We start from the raw sequence: 14526 nt of genomic DNA on the forward strand, positions 1-14526 counted from the left end.
GCCCATCTGATCAGAAATCGTCTTAGCACCACCGTCTCTGCTGTCTGCCTAGCCACCCCTGAAGTGTCAAAGTGCCCCCCCCCCCCCGGTGCCCGTGCGCGGTAAAGTCTCCCTTGTCCCCTGGCATGACTCCTAGACTTCTCCGGTGGTGTCACTGTGAGTTCCTGTACCATGTGGCCTCAAGCACCGTAGTTGCATTACACATACACCTGGTGTCGCGTGGTATGGGTGCTAATGGCGATGCCAGACACCAGATGAGGCCAGGAGTTGTGGCGGCAGACAAATTAGACTTTTACACTGCACTCGGGCACAGTAGGACACTTTACACTTGAGGGGACACCAGACAGTGGTCCACTGTGTACTCCGGTCATTGCGATATTGAATGCCATTGCCTTCATGCACCCGATCTAGCACTTGCAACCAAGATTTTACAGCATGTCCAATTGATCCCTTCAACCGATTTTGGTAAGAAATTGATCAAGAGATTGATCAGGTGGCTATGTTGCAGCATAAATTCTCTTACATTTCGACAACTACATAGAATTTAATGGTTGTAGCTGATTGAAGAAGAGGTGATGTGATTGAACAAGATCCTCCCTAAAATGTGTCCACATGTGCCATTTTCTCTCTCTTTGTGACCTCAGTAAAGATTGACGGCGCTCCTCCTTACCTTCCTTCCACCAGTGTTTATCCGTAGTGATGTTAAGAAGGGATCGAATATCATATGGCTGGTTTCTATGTTGACAGGAGATTGCCTCTTCCCGACGGCACATAGATTCCAGGCCGAATTTACTAATCCCCAGAAGGAAGGCACTATAACAAAGTAAAAAGAACACATAAGCAATTCTCAAGATGCATATGCAGTATTGCATGACAATTGATAAATGTAGTGAATACCACTGCACCCCACACAATCTCCAGACAATGCTTGACAGGGTCAGCAAGCCCACTGAAACCATGAAAGAAAACAGGGTGGTCCACACTTGTCCTGATGAAAAGCCACTGTATTGTTGGACGTATCCACAAAAAAACCCACATAGGTCACATAGCTGACATGTTTGAATGTTTAGTTCTTAATCATAGCTGGTTATACACATTTGATATACACATTTGACAGAATATATGTGTTTGAGGAGAAATGCACCACCCACATCCAGCCCACACGGGGGCGGAGAAATGCACCAATTCCCACCTAATATCTCTGGCCCTGTGTAGGCTGGATGTGGGTGGTGCATTTCTCCTCAAACACATATTCATAGATTCTGTCAAATGTGTCAGTAAAACCAGCTATGATTAAAAACTAAACGTTCGAAACATGTCAGCTATGTGACCTACAGTATGTGGATTTTTTGTGGATACGGTCCGACAATAAAGTGGCTTTGCATCTGGACAAGTGCGGACCTCCCTGTCTTCTTTTCTAATTGCATGACAATATTGAACGTAAATCTGAAAATTAACTTATGAGATAATTAATGAATTGTATGTAAAGAATGGATGATAAGATGCTAATATTTTTTTTTTTAGTTTTATAGCATTACTCAGCCTTTCACTGCTGCTGTTTAGAATCCACACTCGGCTTTGTTTAGCTGAAAAGGATACAGAATTAATATCTCTTTGAGCTGTCCTGCAGTAAAACCTCATTGGAACCTTATCTTACTGTTTCTTATCTGATTTGGCTTCTATTTTCTGTGCAGGAAACCAGACTGGACTCGACAAGCTGTCTGATAATTTCTTAGTCGGGATAGTACTATATGTGTATATTTTATCTCATCATGCCATATGTTCCTTCAGATATGCTTTAAAATATATACTGATGTTTTTTGAGCCTTTTGTACCTTTGATACCCTTCCCCTTGCATACGGTACTGTATATAAGGTATGCCTGAGTGAGAAAAACAGATCTAACTTTTTATATTGGTGTCCAAAAATTCATGATCCTAGTGGAGTTCAGAATATAGAAGCACCTTTAGCTACAGACGATGTCCTAATGTAGAGATTTTAATACCTCGAAATATGTCAACATGAGCTGTTGATAGAATTGTGTGCGGCTTGCGCTGCCTGACTTACCCCGGAGGTAAATTCCTTAATTTACACTCCAATTTATTGTCCTTAATATTTTGTTTTGTTAAACACATCCTCCCAGTACCCCGGGAGCTCAGAAGACTTCTGAATGGGAGTGTACTTCTTCTGTCACCTTCCCAACTAACAGCTTCATCTTCTTTTTGGAAAATTTAAGGTGTTATGTCAGGCACAACATATACGGTAAGCTAGTTCTGAAAAATTGCCTGTCTCTTCCCTGGGAAGATCCTGGAGATTAGCAAAATTGGTCTAAACTGACCAATAAAAATCCTCCATGTTGGGTCAGCCATCCTGGCTATACCAGCCTGCATGGGTGAGAAGGGGTTAATTAACAACTTCACCACTGAGGGGTTTTACCCCCTGAGCACCAGAGCAATTTTCACCTTTCAGCGCTCCTTCCATTCATTCGTCTATAACTTTATCATTACTTATCGCAATGAAATGAACTATATCTTGTTTTTTCCGCCACCAATTAGGCTTTCTTTAGGTGGGACATTATGCCAAGAATTATTTTTTTCTAAATGTGTTCTAATGGGAAAATAGAAAAAATGTGGGGAAAAAAATAATTATTTTTCAGTTTTCGGCCATTATAGTTTTTAAATAATGCATGCTACTGTAATTAAAACCCATTAAATTTATTTGCCCTTTTGTCCCGGTTATAAAACCATTTAAATTATGTCCCTATCACAATGTTTGGCGCCAATATTTTATTTGGAAATAAAGGTGCATTTTTTTTAGTTTTGCGTCCATCCCTAATTACAAGCCCATAGTTTATAAAGTAACAGTGTTATACCTTCTTGACATAAATATTTAAAAAGTTCAGTCCCTAAGGTAACTATTTATGTATTTTTTTAATTGTAAATTTTTGAATTTTTTTTAATTACAAAAAAATGGCGAGTGTGGGAGGTAATGAGTTAATTTTTTGTGTAAAAGTCATTTATTTGTATGTGAAAAATGTGTAGGGTGTAGTTTACTATTTGGCCACAAGATGGCCACAGTAACTTTTTGTTTTAATGCGACCTCCAAGCGTCCTTCCGGAAGCTTGGAGGAAGTATAAGGAGGCTGGACACGTGAGTTTTTTCTCACAATGATCGCGCTGCCCATAGGAGAGCAGCGGATCATTGTGGGACTTAGATCAACGAACGGGAATGGATTTTCGCGTTCATTGATCTCCGGGCGAGCGGGCGGCGGCGTGTTTACTAGCGGCGGGCGGCGTGTTTTACGAGCGGGAGTGCGGGCAGCGTCGGGAACGCGGAAAGTACGGATTTCTCCGTCCCTGGGAGTTAAAGGATGGAAAAAGGGACGGAGAAATCCGTACGGGCGGGGGTAAAGTGGTTAAAGATTTTTTTTTTGGGGGGGGGGGGGGGGGGGGAGAGGAGGTGGCATGTTTAAAAAACAAAACAAAAAAACAGCAGGACCCCTCTCCCTTAAACATTCTTTAACCCTCTCTCACCTCTAGCCAGGATGGTCAACCTGTGTGGGGTTCCACCACACTAGCCATACCAGTTCACATGGTACATGATATTGGGGGTCTGTAAGAGAGTGGTGAGAAAGCTCATGTTATGGACGGGGACTCTTTCCCTACCTCTGTTGTCCAGAAAGAGGGGGGATAGATCCTGAGGGCCTATGTTGGAATCTGGGAGCCCCTCTGCACCGACCGCTGGACCCGATGTGACTGCTGCCGATTCTCTCTTTTATATATGCCAACATTGGTGCCAGTTGGTGGACCAATGAGAATCAGGATGATTCTCACTAGCCCACATAGTGGAAGAATGGGGAGCCCCAGCAGGAACATCAATGATGCTTTGTTGGGTTCCAGGGTTAGAACACAGAGAGAAAACCAACAGTTGTGGGCAAAGTGTGTCCAGCGGGCAGCACAGAATGACAGGAAATGACAATGCCAGGGGAGCCTGGCATGCTGTGTTGAGTGTCAGGCAAGCATTTGAGAGCCAGCTGATTGTATTGATGAATGTTGGGTGCATCTTCACTGCCGTGGTGCCGGAGGACAGCTTATCATGGCACAAATACCTCACTCCACATTACTCTTTATCACTCGGGATAAAGGATCATCGCTCAAATAGCTAGCTACTAATCACCTGTGTTATGCTCGGACATTGCTGAGGTAAAGCTGTAAATTTGTGGGTAAATCCTGAGTGATGTAAGGTGATAGAAGCTCACGTGTTTTGAGCTTCCTATCTACTCAAATTACCTATGGCCCCAGGTCTCCCAGAGTGCTATGAAGTGTTTCTGATGCTGAAACCAGGATAATTAAAGTAAAATTGGGTGTCCTGAATAACTGCCTACATTCTACTGCAGGCCTGTGAAAACTATGACTCGGCCCATGGCTGTTCCAAAGCCTGTCCACCGATAGAGGGCAGGATTCTGCTCCTTTTCCCTTCTCCCTCACGCCGTCCATTCAAAAATACATGTTGCGCATGTACGAGATAATCAACTTACCCAATTGCACTCTCCAGCAGTTACCTCCATGGCAACAGTGGCGTCATGTGACCTGCCTTCAGTAAGTCCCAGCATGTCACATGACTCCGCCATCATCATGGAGATCACCTATGGAAGGTGAGACTGGGTGAGTTACCACCTACTCTCTTCCGGTGCACACTTTTCCAGAGGGAGGTAGGACGGGAGGGAGGGAGACACACTAGGGCTGTGGGCTAGATTTTTGAGGAATGGGGCCCGCAGCCAGAAAAGTTTGCCCACCCCTGTTCTACTGTGTTGTTCCAGTGCCTCTGCAATATCATTATTTTTATTTATAGAGCGCCAATATGTTCCATAGCTCTGTACAACATTCAAAACATAGAACGAGGGAAGCATAGATGCATGAGCTATTCAACATACTGTACATACGGGACAACCAGTGACACAAGTACCGATACATACAATAGATGTGAAGTGTGAAAAACATACCCAATATTGATAGATGTTCATTTAATAAATTGCACAAAAACAGAAAATAAAAGGGAGATGTCTCTACCCTTGCCAGTTTACAATCTAGAGGGTAGTGGGGCAGAGATACTGGGTGAGTAGACAAAGGGGTTAGCAGATGAGGCAGTATTTTTACATTCTAGATATAGCAAATTGTGTTTCTTGAGGTTATGTTTGAAAATTTCCATGCTTGGGACATGACGGATAGACTGTGGTAGAGAGTTCCAAAGGAGAGGTGACACTAGTGAGAAGTCCTGAATGCGAGAGTGAGAGGCAAGCAGGAAATTTAGACACCCACAGCTAATGCATGAAGGTGCCGTCATGGGCTCTAATACAAATATCAGCTATTGGGTGCCAAGAGCAGAAATTTGGGAACCTAAAAAATATTGTTTTGAATATTAGAACTTTATAGTTTTAGATTTTTTTTTTCATTATAAGAACATTGGAAAGCTATAGTTTTTAAACTTTATATCATTGTAAAAATTAGAAAGTTATAGATATGGAATTTTTTTGTCTTTTGTATTTATTTTGTTTTTCTTTTTTGAAGCACATGCTTTTTAGGGTTAGGTGCCAAGAAGGTCGTTTTTTGGGTTAGGAGTCAGGAAGAGGGGTTTCAGGGTTATGCATAAGGAAGAGGGGTTTTATGGTTAGGAGTAAGGAAGGGGGGTTTTAGGGTTAGGTGTCAGGAAGAGGGGTTTTAGGGTTAGGTATCAGGAATGGGGGTTTTAGAGTTAGGCATTAAGAAGGGGGGTTTCAGGGTTAGGCGACAAGAAAGGGCGTTTCAAAGTTAGGCGTCAGAAAGGGTTAGGGTTAGGGTGAGGCGTCTGAGGGGGAGGGTTCTGTGTGAGAGTAGGGTTAGGGTGAGTTGTAGTAAAATATTGGTAATATTTACTAATGTTTTAATATCGCCATTACTGCTGTAAATATTTCATCAGTTAGACTTATATCGTCTTCACCCGACACCCAATTTTCCTGGCACCCCTATTTCATGCACGCAGTGAGAGGAGGTGACCACGCTGGCTAACAGGAGGGTTTGTAAGCTAACAGCACAGGGGGCTGAGGCCAGTAGCGTGATCCACTGCCTTCTTTCTCCAAAGCAGAGATTGAGTAAGATTTACTGGTAAACCCGGGCCCTGGTAAACCTTGTGATAATTTTGGTAAGCTAAAGTAGAGAGAGGTCAAAGAAGGTGTCAGGTGTGTCCCTTGACACCCACTAGGCCCCAAGCACCTGCCTAGGTTGCCTGGTGGATGATCCTGCTCTGCTCCAAAGGCCTCTTAGACATGACTTATTATTATTTTAAGTATTTATATATCGCCAACATATGCAGCGATGTACAGAGTATATATTGTCTTGTCACTAACTGTCCCCCAGAGGGGCTCACAATCTAATCCCTACCATAGGCATATATCTATGTGTGTATAGTGTAGTGCATGTATCATATTTTAGGGGGAAGTCAATTAACTTATCTGTATGTGTTTGGGATGTAGGAGAAAACCTGAGTGCCAGGAGGAAACCCATGCAGACACGGGAAGAACATACAAACTCCTTGCAGAATGCAGATGTTGACCTGGCTGAGATTTAAACCGGGGACACTGCGCTGCAAGGAGAGAGCTCTAGGCCACTGTGCTGCCTCTACTTAGACATACTTAAACATAAAGACCTTTTCCTGACTTTGAGGAGCGAGACAGGATGCCAGTTGTGTTTACAATAGCGGCGTTTCCGCACCTCTTCTCCTCATGTAATCATACACTGTTAGGCATTTTTCACGTTTTCATGGCAGCTGCTCATTTTGCTTCTCACTTTTCCCTCATTGACATTCTCTAACAGAGCGATTTGTCTTAGCAGAACAATTGGAGACACATTAATTTAGGAATTTTCAACTCTCTTGCTCACTCTAATAGATTCAATTCCAAGTACCTTGATTGAGCTTTTATTGAAGTGGAAACCGCAGACTGGAAAAACTCAAGTTTCTAAAAATCAAATTTATTTAAATGGCCTTAAAGGGACGACACTGGAGAACTTTTGCTGCATTCCAGCTTCACCACTAGATCCTACGGCACCACTTAAAGGGATCTAAACTCATGGTTTCAAATAGCTGAAAGGGCTGCCCTGTTTGAGAAGTTAATCCTCCCTGCTCCCTTTTCACTGCCAATATCCAGGGTTGGTAAGAAGTTCATCAAGTGTGACTTATCTGTTTGAAGCACAGTTCCCCCCTCCTCACCCTCCCTAATGAGGAATGGGTTAGTTTGATTTTAGCTTCTGGGCAATTAAGTCTAATTAGAAAAGTCCTTATCTGCCTTCCATTTTCTGCTGCTTGTGAACTGCGTGTGGACTGAGGAAATAGAAGAACGCTGCCTGTAATTAACCCTTGAACATAAAAAGATGAGGCAAAATTTATTTATGAGTCACATTTTAGCATGCATTTTTAGTGTGCTATTGAGATCTCCTGAGAGTTAAAAAAATCTGCTCAGTTTCCTTTAAAAGTCCGCTATGGCCAAACTGTAGCTAAAAAAATGTATGTTCAATATATAGTTCAAATGAGCCATTAAAATCAGCCATAGTTTTTCTCATTTACATGCTACTCTTGCAATAAAAAACTCAACCCGAAGAAAAAAATAAATACTGAAAATGTGTTGGCGACAGTTATAGGGTAAATCCACTTACATTGATGGAGGGTGATTCCTGTCACCAGTTATGTCTAGAGATGATCAGTGAGAGGAAAAAAAGAACCTGGGTTACATTACTCAGGATCCTTGCACTGCGTACACTGGAGATAGCCCTGGTAGAATATCGGTAAAATTACTAATATTCTACTACTTAGTTACGATAGTTAAATATCTTTACAGATATCTTACTATGACCTAACACAATCCAACTCTCACACAGGACCCTCCCTCTACCGATGCTTAACTTTAGCACCCCTCTGGTGGTGCCTGCCTTAACCCCCCTCCACGTTGGTGCCCAACCTTACACCCTTTACACCCTGCACTTCAGGGCGCATTTATGTAAAAAAGGCGCCTGGCAAGAAGGGCAGGTGGATTGCTGCTAGTATAATATTGGTAAAATTATTGATATTGTCTTACTTAATTCCAATAGTAAAATATTGGTAATCTTTACCAATATTTCAGTATGCCTTTGCCTACTCTCACACAGAACCCTCCCTTCACCGATGCCTAACCCTAAGACCTCCATCTACCAATTCCTAACCTTAAAACCTCTCTCTACTGATTCCTAACCCTAAGACCTCCCTCTACCAATTCCTAACCCTAAGACCTCCCTCTACCGATGCTTAACCCTAAGACCTCCTTCTACCGATGCCTAATCCTAAGATCTCCCTCTGCCGACGCCTAACCCTAAGACCTCTCCCTCTACCAATTCCTAACCTTAAAGATGACTCAGGGATGAGTCATCCCTCTACAGATGCCAAAACCCATGACCTCCCTCTACCGATGCCTAACCCTAAGACCTCCCTCTACCGATGCCTAATTCTAAGACGACCCTCTACCTATGCCTAACTCCAAGACCTCTCTCTACCTATGCATAACCCTAAGACCCCCTCTCTACCGATACCTAATCCTAAGACCTCCCTCTAACGATGCCTAACCCCAAGACCTCTCTCTACTTACCCGGGGGTTCCAACAGCCCCATACGCATGAATGCATCCCTCGCTGTCCTCCAGCTATCTCCCGTTCAGCCGCGGTGAACCTCGGTAATAGGAGACTCTGTGTTTTTGGGGCTGGAGGAAGCCCCAGGTGAGTAAAAAAACTGCCTTATGACTTATCTCTGAGTCTCTTTAAGACCTCCCTCTACCGACTCCTAATCCTAAAACCTCCCTCTACCGATGCCTATTCATAAGACCTCCCTCTACAGATGCCAAACCCCAAGTCCTCCCTTTACCAATGCCTAACCCTAAGACCTCCCTTTACCGATGCCTAATCCTAAGACGACCCTCTACCTATGCCTAACCCCAAGACCTCTCTCTACAGACGCCTAACCCCAAGACCTCTCTCTACCGACACCTAACCCTAAGACCTCTCTCTACCGATGCCTAATCCTAAAACCTCCCTCTATCGATGCCTAACCCCAAGACCTCTCTCTACCGATGCCTAACCCTAAGACCTTCCCCTACCAATGCCTAATTCTTAAACCTCCCTTTACCTATTTTTATTATTTTGTATTTATATAGTGCCAACATCTTCCGCAGCACTGTACAGAGTATATAGTCTAGTCTGACTCCTACCTATGTCTAACCCCTAACCCCCCATGTGGTGCCTAACACTTAACCCTCACCTGTGTCGCCTAACACAGGCCCCCCAACCTTAACCTACCACCCCTGCCACAAAGCCTTGATATGTTGCAAAGAAAGATCATTTGGGTGGCCACTATAAAATCCAAAATGCTAATTGCAGCATTACATAGCATTCTTTGCCGCAAATCGCGGCTTTTATAAGGGGCGCCTATGGCAATGCCCTTTTTACTGCAAAGGCCTCTTCCACTCTTTTTTCCTGTTCTGCTTCAGGGCACCCGCTGCAGGTCTTTTTGAGGCCCATAGTGGACCTCTTTATTGCTGGCTGCTGAAACCAGGCACCCTTTGGCTACGGGCCACAAAGCAGTCGCTATGGTTGACTATCCCTATGCCACTCAAAACCAACCAACAACACACTCTATTGTATTCTGCACTGGTCTACTTCTCTTGACTCCATACAAACATTAAAGAGTAACTATAGTGACATATAGTGGAATGCAGTAAATTATTTAAGACACCCACTTTCACATTACTATAAGACTCACTTTTCCTCCCCCAAAAGTGGGGGGGAAAAGTCACTGCGTCTTATAGTCCGAATGCAGGGAATTCCTGACTTGTGAACGCCTGCCAATATGAACCTCTAACGCGCTGCAATGTTGGGGACTCCCTGTACTGTGCCCATGTAGAGGAGGCCAAGGGGACAAATGGAGGACACAGGGGAACACAAAGGAGCATAGAGGAGGACACACGTGAGACACAAAGGGGAAGGAGGCGGACACATGGGGGAAAGAGGAGGGCACAAGTGGGACAGAGGACGACACAGGGAGACACAAGAGGTATAAGGGAGCATGAGGTGCAAAGGGGGCATAATCCACAAGATGCCCCTTCAGCATGGATGCACCAGGTGTAGCATATATTTTTCGCCCTGGTTTTGTCCTCTAAACCTAGGTGCTTCTTATGGTCAGGAGCATCTTATAGTCCAAATAAATACGGTAAATATCCTGGGTTCAGCATCAGAAACACTTCCTATAGCCATATATTGCTGTATATTGGTCTGTAGTACCACCCTCCCACTGAGGCTTAAAGTGTACCAGAGACAGGGTATATAAAAAAAATATACATACCTGAGGGCTGGGGCTTCCTTCTGCCCCCTGTTTCCGCCATCTCCTCCTGCACCGCCTGGATCCTCCACTATTCGGCGCGTAAGGTCCTTCAGTCAGGGCCAGTCGGAGCATGGGCAGTCCAGCTGCACGCTCCCCCTCCCCTTCATGCTCGCGTGCAGAAGTACTGTGCAGGTGCTGCCAGCTCCTGGTGACAGGAATGCAATGTGCACGTGCACATGCCTGCGCAGTACGCCCCAGATTGAAGCACTTTTATGGGCCGAATAGCAAGGGATAAAGGATGGCGTAGGATAGATTAGGGTGCTGGAGGAAGCCCCCAGATATGTAAAAAAAATGATATCCCCCCATCTCAGGTTTACTTTAAGCTAGGCTGTTTGCTATGCAGAATTCTCTCCATTCTGAGCATTCTGGGAGACCAGAGATAGTCTCTACTGGCTTTAGATATCTCACTAACTGAACATGTTAGAATGTAATAGTAGTACAGAGGCGCCAACAGGGTAAAAACAATATTTCTTTAAAATGGATGAAATGAAGTAGGTAGCGGTGGACTTACCCAAAAATTGACACAAAAAATTGCTGTTTTAAGTAAAAATCAGTTTATTTACATACTTCGAACAAGGTGCAATGCATTTTGTGGGTATATCCCACTTCCTCAGGCAATAAATAGGAACACATCACCAATGCGGTCCGGTATGTAGCCGGCTCCTCTGTAGAGGCGCCAGGCTATGTCCCGGACCGTAGCCTCTGTAGAGGCGCCAGGCTACGTACCAGACCACATTGGTGATATGCTCCTATTTATTGCCTGAGGAAGTGGGATATACCCGCAAAACTCGTTGCACCTTGTTCGGAGTATGCAAATAAACTGATTTTTGCCTAAATCGGCAATTTTTGTGTCTGTTTTGGAGGGGTAATTCCACCGCTATCTACTTCTTTTTATCCATTTTAAAGAAATATTGTTTCTACCCTGTTGGAGCCTCTGTACTACTATTGCAGTTGTTTCCACCCCTGGTAGAGGGGCATTCTTCCTTTTTCCCGATCTACTTCTTAATCCTGAGTGGGGACAGGTTTAATCTCCTCACCTGCCTTCATAGTGGTTACCTGGATGGTAACCCTTGTTTGTGAGTATAACCTACCTATACTTACCTTCCATACCCAATTTACAGTACATACTACACTATACTGGGCTCTCGGCATTTCCCTTATGTTAGAATGTAAATCGGGGAGAGAAAAGAGTTTACAGTTGGCAGACAGTGACTAAATAACTTATAAATTAATATTGTAAAAAAATAAGCCATTTTATTCATTCTGCTATTTTGACTACAGTTGCTCTTTAAACCCCTCTGCAATTATAAAAAAGTGATCTCATCACTTATTTATAGGAGACGTTTGATGTGCGTTTGGCAACAAGAAAATAATAAAGTTTCTAAAAGGCAAGGTATGTAGGCGACGCACTATTTCCTCTTACCTTTTCACAACCCCATTAAGAGCAGTAAAAAGAGCATAGCAATAATGCAAAATTATGTAGAGTTTAATAAATAACCACAATTAAAAATACATGAAGAAAACTTTCTATGTTATGGGACTTCCCAAAGAATCATATAGATGGGGTCATGAAATATAAATGAGCAATGCAAGGAAAGAACAACGTCCGCATGGCACAGATCCTGCAGAACATGGGAGGACTTGTGGAATTTAGCAAAGGAGTTTGTCAATGTTCTCCGCTATTAATAGCTGCCAGAAGTTTCCTAACCTTCGTCTGGGTCACAGCAGGACTAGGCAAAAATTGAGGATTGGGGAGCGTTAGAAGTGATATATGGTCTGTAACCCTGTAAAGGGGAACCGTTTCCCTTACACAGTTGTCTGAAAAAAGATTGACTAGGGGAAGCGTCTGCTTACAGTATCACAAAAAGTTTATTGAATAGAACCAAATTGCAGTTGCATAGAAAAGTCCCCCCCCCCCCCTATGCCTATCTTGTCAGCTGACCATCCATGCTAATTCACTCAAGCAGTCACGTCACACATTTTCAGAACTATGTATTGACAAACTATGCGGATCTTCACACTCCAACTATCTGAAGAGTTAAGTTCACTAAATAGTTCACCACAGTGCAGGAATCAAAAAGGATTGATGACCGTCATCCGTGTCAAACCACCGTCACAGCTACTGCTCTGTTGCCAAAATGTGCCCAGTCAATTGAGGGATCTGTATATAGTCTCCAATAACCACAATGGAGACTACACATTTTTAAGTAGAAATAAAAAACAAATATTTACACAGCTCTGTATATTAGTCCTGAAAGAGGGACATATGAGGTAGAAAGAGGGATGAAGGGTTTAGGTTCCAGGGGCGCAACTAGGGTGGAGTAGCCTCTGCGACTGCAGGGGAAGGGGGGGGGGGACTACTAACCTTCCCTGTCTTTGATACTCCAGATGAGGTGTTTGTGTGGCTACACATGTTATGGGTGGATCCTGATGGCCACAATAGTATTTTCATCCATGTTTGAGGGACCCCGTGTTGTGAGGGTCACCAAGGGGAGGCAAGTGAAGGGTTTTGAACATTAAGAGGGCCCCATCAAAGAGGGACCAGGGGCATAACTACTGTAGAGGGGAGCAGTCCATGTAACTGCAGGGGGGGCCCAGAGCGGTAGGCCCCAACTACTACTTTGTTCCTTCTGATAAATGGGCCCATCCATCAGGTGTTATGGGTGTCATGATGGCCACACTTTTTATATGACCCTTTCAAGATGGGCTCCAGACTGTGAGGGCTACCAAGGGGTTGGCAAGTGAAAGGGTGTAAAGGTTGGGGCCCCATCAAAGTATTGCTGGGGGGGGGGCAGGATTTATAGTTACACCCCTGTATTGGATACCAAAGATGGACTGTCCCTCAAAAAGAGGGACAGTTGGGAGCTATGGCTCTGTTTTAAATGGAGGCATGGTGGCGTAGTGGTTAGCGCTCTTGCCTTGCAGTGCTGGGTCACCAATTCAAATCCCGGCCAGGTCAGCATCTGCAAGGAGATTGTATGTTCTTCCCATGTCTGCATGGGTTTCCTCCGGGCACTCTGGTTTGATTCCACATCCCAAAAACATACAGATAAGTTAATTGGCTCCCCCTAAATTGGCCCTAGACTATGATACACTACACAATACATACATAGACATAAGGCTGTGGTAGGGATTAGATTGTGAGCTCCTCTGAGGGACAGTTAGTGACAAGACTATATTCTCTGTACAGCGCTGCGTAAGATGTCGGTGCTATATAAATACTAAATAATAATAAAGGGGGGGGGGGGCTTTCCTAATTTTGAATATTGACTCAACAACAACAACAGACAGAAGAAGGTTTGAGGGAGAATCACATTGGAGAAATGGAGCCACTGCCAAGAATCACGGGACAGGTCAACATTCTTGTCAGCAGTCATCACAGTGTTATGAAGCAGATGATCGCTCGTCATTGGAAGAGCAGCATAAGCTTCCCATCCAGCATAAACGTAATCATGGTAATGAGAGGCGACAGTAAAGGTTACGACAATGATTGCACGATTGAAGTGTGATCCTTGGACTTGCCAGCATCACGCAGAGATATTGCGATGACCTTTTCCGTGACTCTATCGTGTTCTGCTCCATTAAAACAACAGCAAACAGCCACGGCAAATGATCTGTGCTTACTGAAGAGACAAGTAAATTCAGTTCATTTCAGCCAGCAGTAACTTAACCACTTTAGTTCCAGCTTTGTTTTTAAAATTCCTCTACAGCTGTGCAGAAAGACCACACTTTCTTCTTGAAGTGGCTTCGATTTTGCACCCGCCTAGTCGATGAACAAAGCTCTTAGCACTGTGCTTAGAAGATCAAAGTATGCAAGTAAGGATTAAAGCAAGCCAGTAAACTAGCCAAGTACATCTTTAGGTAACTTTTCTTCAATAATTGCACCATCATTTGGACAATCTGCTCTGTTTAAAAGCCTCTGAGTTCTGTTTGTGATGTTTACATTTGTTTCTATCATTTCTTAACTAGTTAGTCTATCAGTTAGGCAAAACCTATCTAAAGCTCGCAAAACTATTTTTATCACCTAAATGCGCCTAACCAACCAACCAACCAACCAACCAACCAACCAACCAACCAACCAACCTTCATGCCCCTTTG

General features: G+C 43.8%; 1 protein-coding gene across 3 annotated transcripts in view; it reads right to left on the reverse strand.

The window, feature by feature from the left end:
• The window catches only part of CA10 (carbonic anhydrase 10), a 312105-nt gene that overhangs the window by 113656 nt on the left and 183923 nt on the right, over positions 1-14526 (reverse strand). For all 3 annotated transcript variants that reach the window (XM_068262773.1, XM_068262774.1, XM_068262775.1), the window contains one exon: positions 671-813. In XM_068262773.1, coding sequence (XP_068118874.1) covers positions 671-813 — 143 coding nt within the window. The remainder of the gene's footprint in view (positions 1-670; positions 814-14526) is intronic.

Source organism: Hyperolius riggenbachi, chromosome 12 (assembly GCF_040937935.1).
Source record: "Hyperolius riggenbachi isolate aHypRig1 chromosome 12, aHypRig1.pri, whole genome shotgun sequence".
NCBI lineage: Eukaryota > Metazoa > Chordata > Amphibia > Anura > Hyperoliidae > Hyperolius > Hyperolius riggenbachi.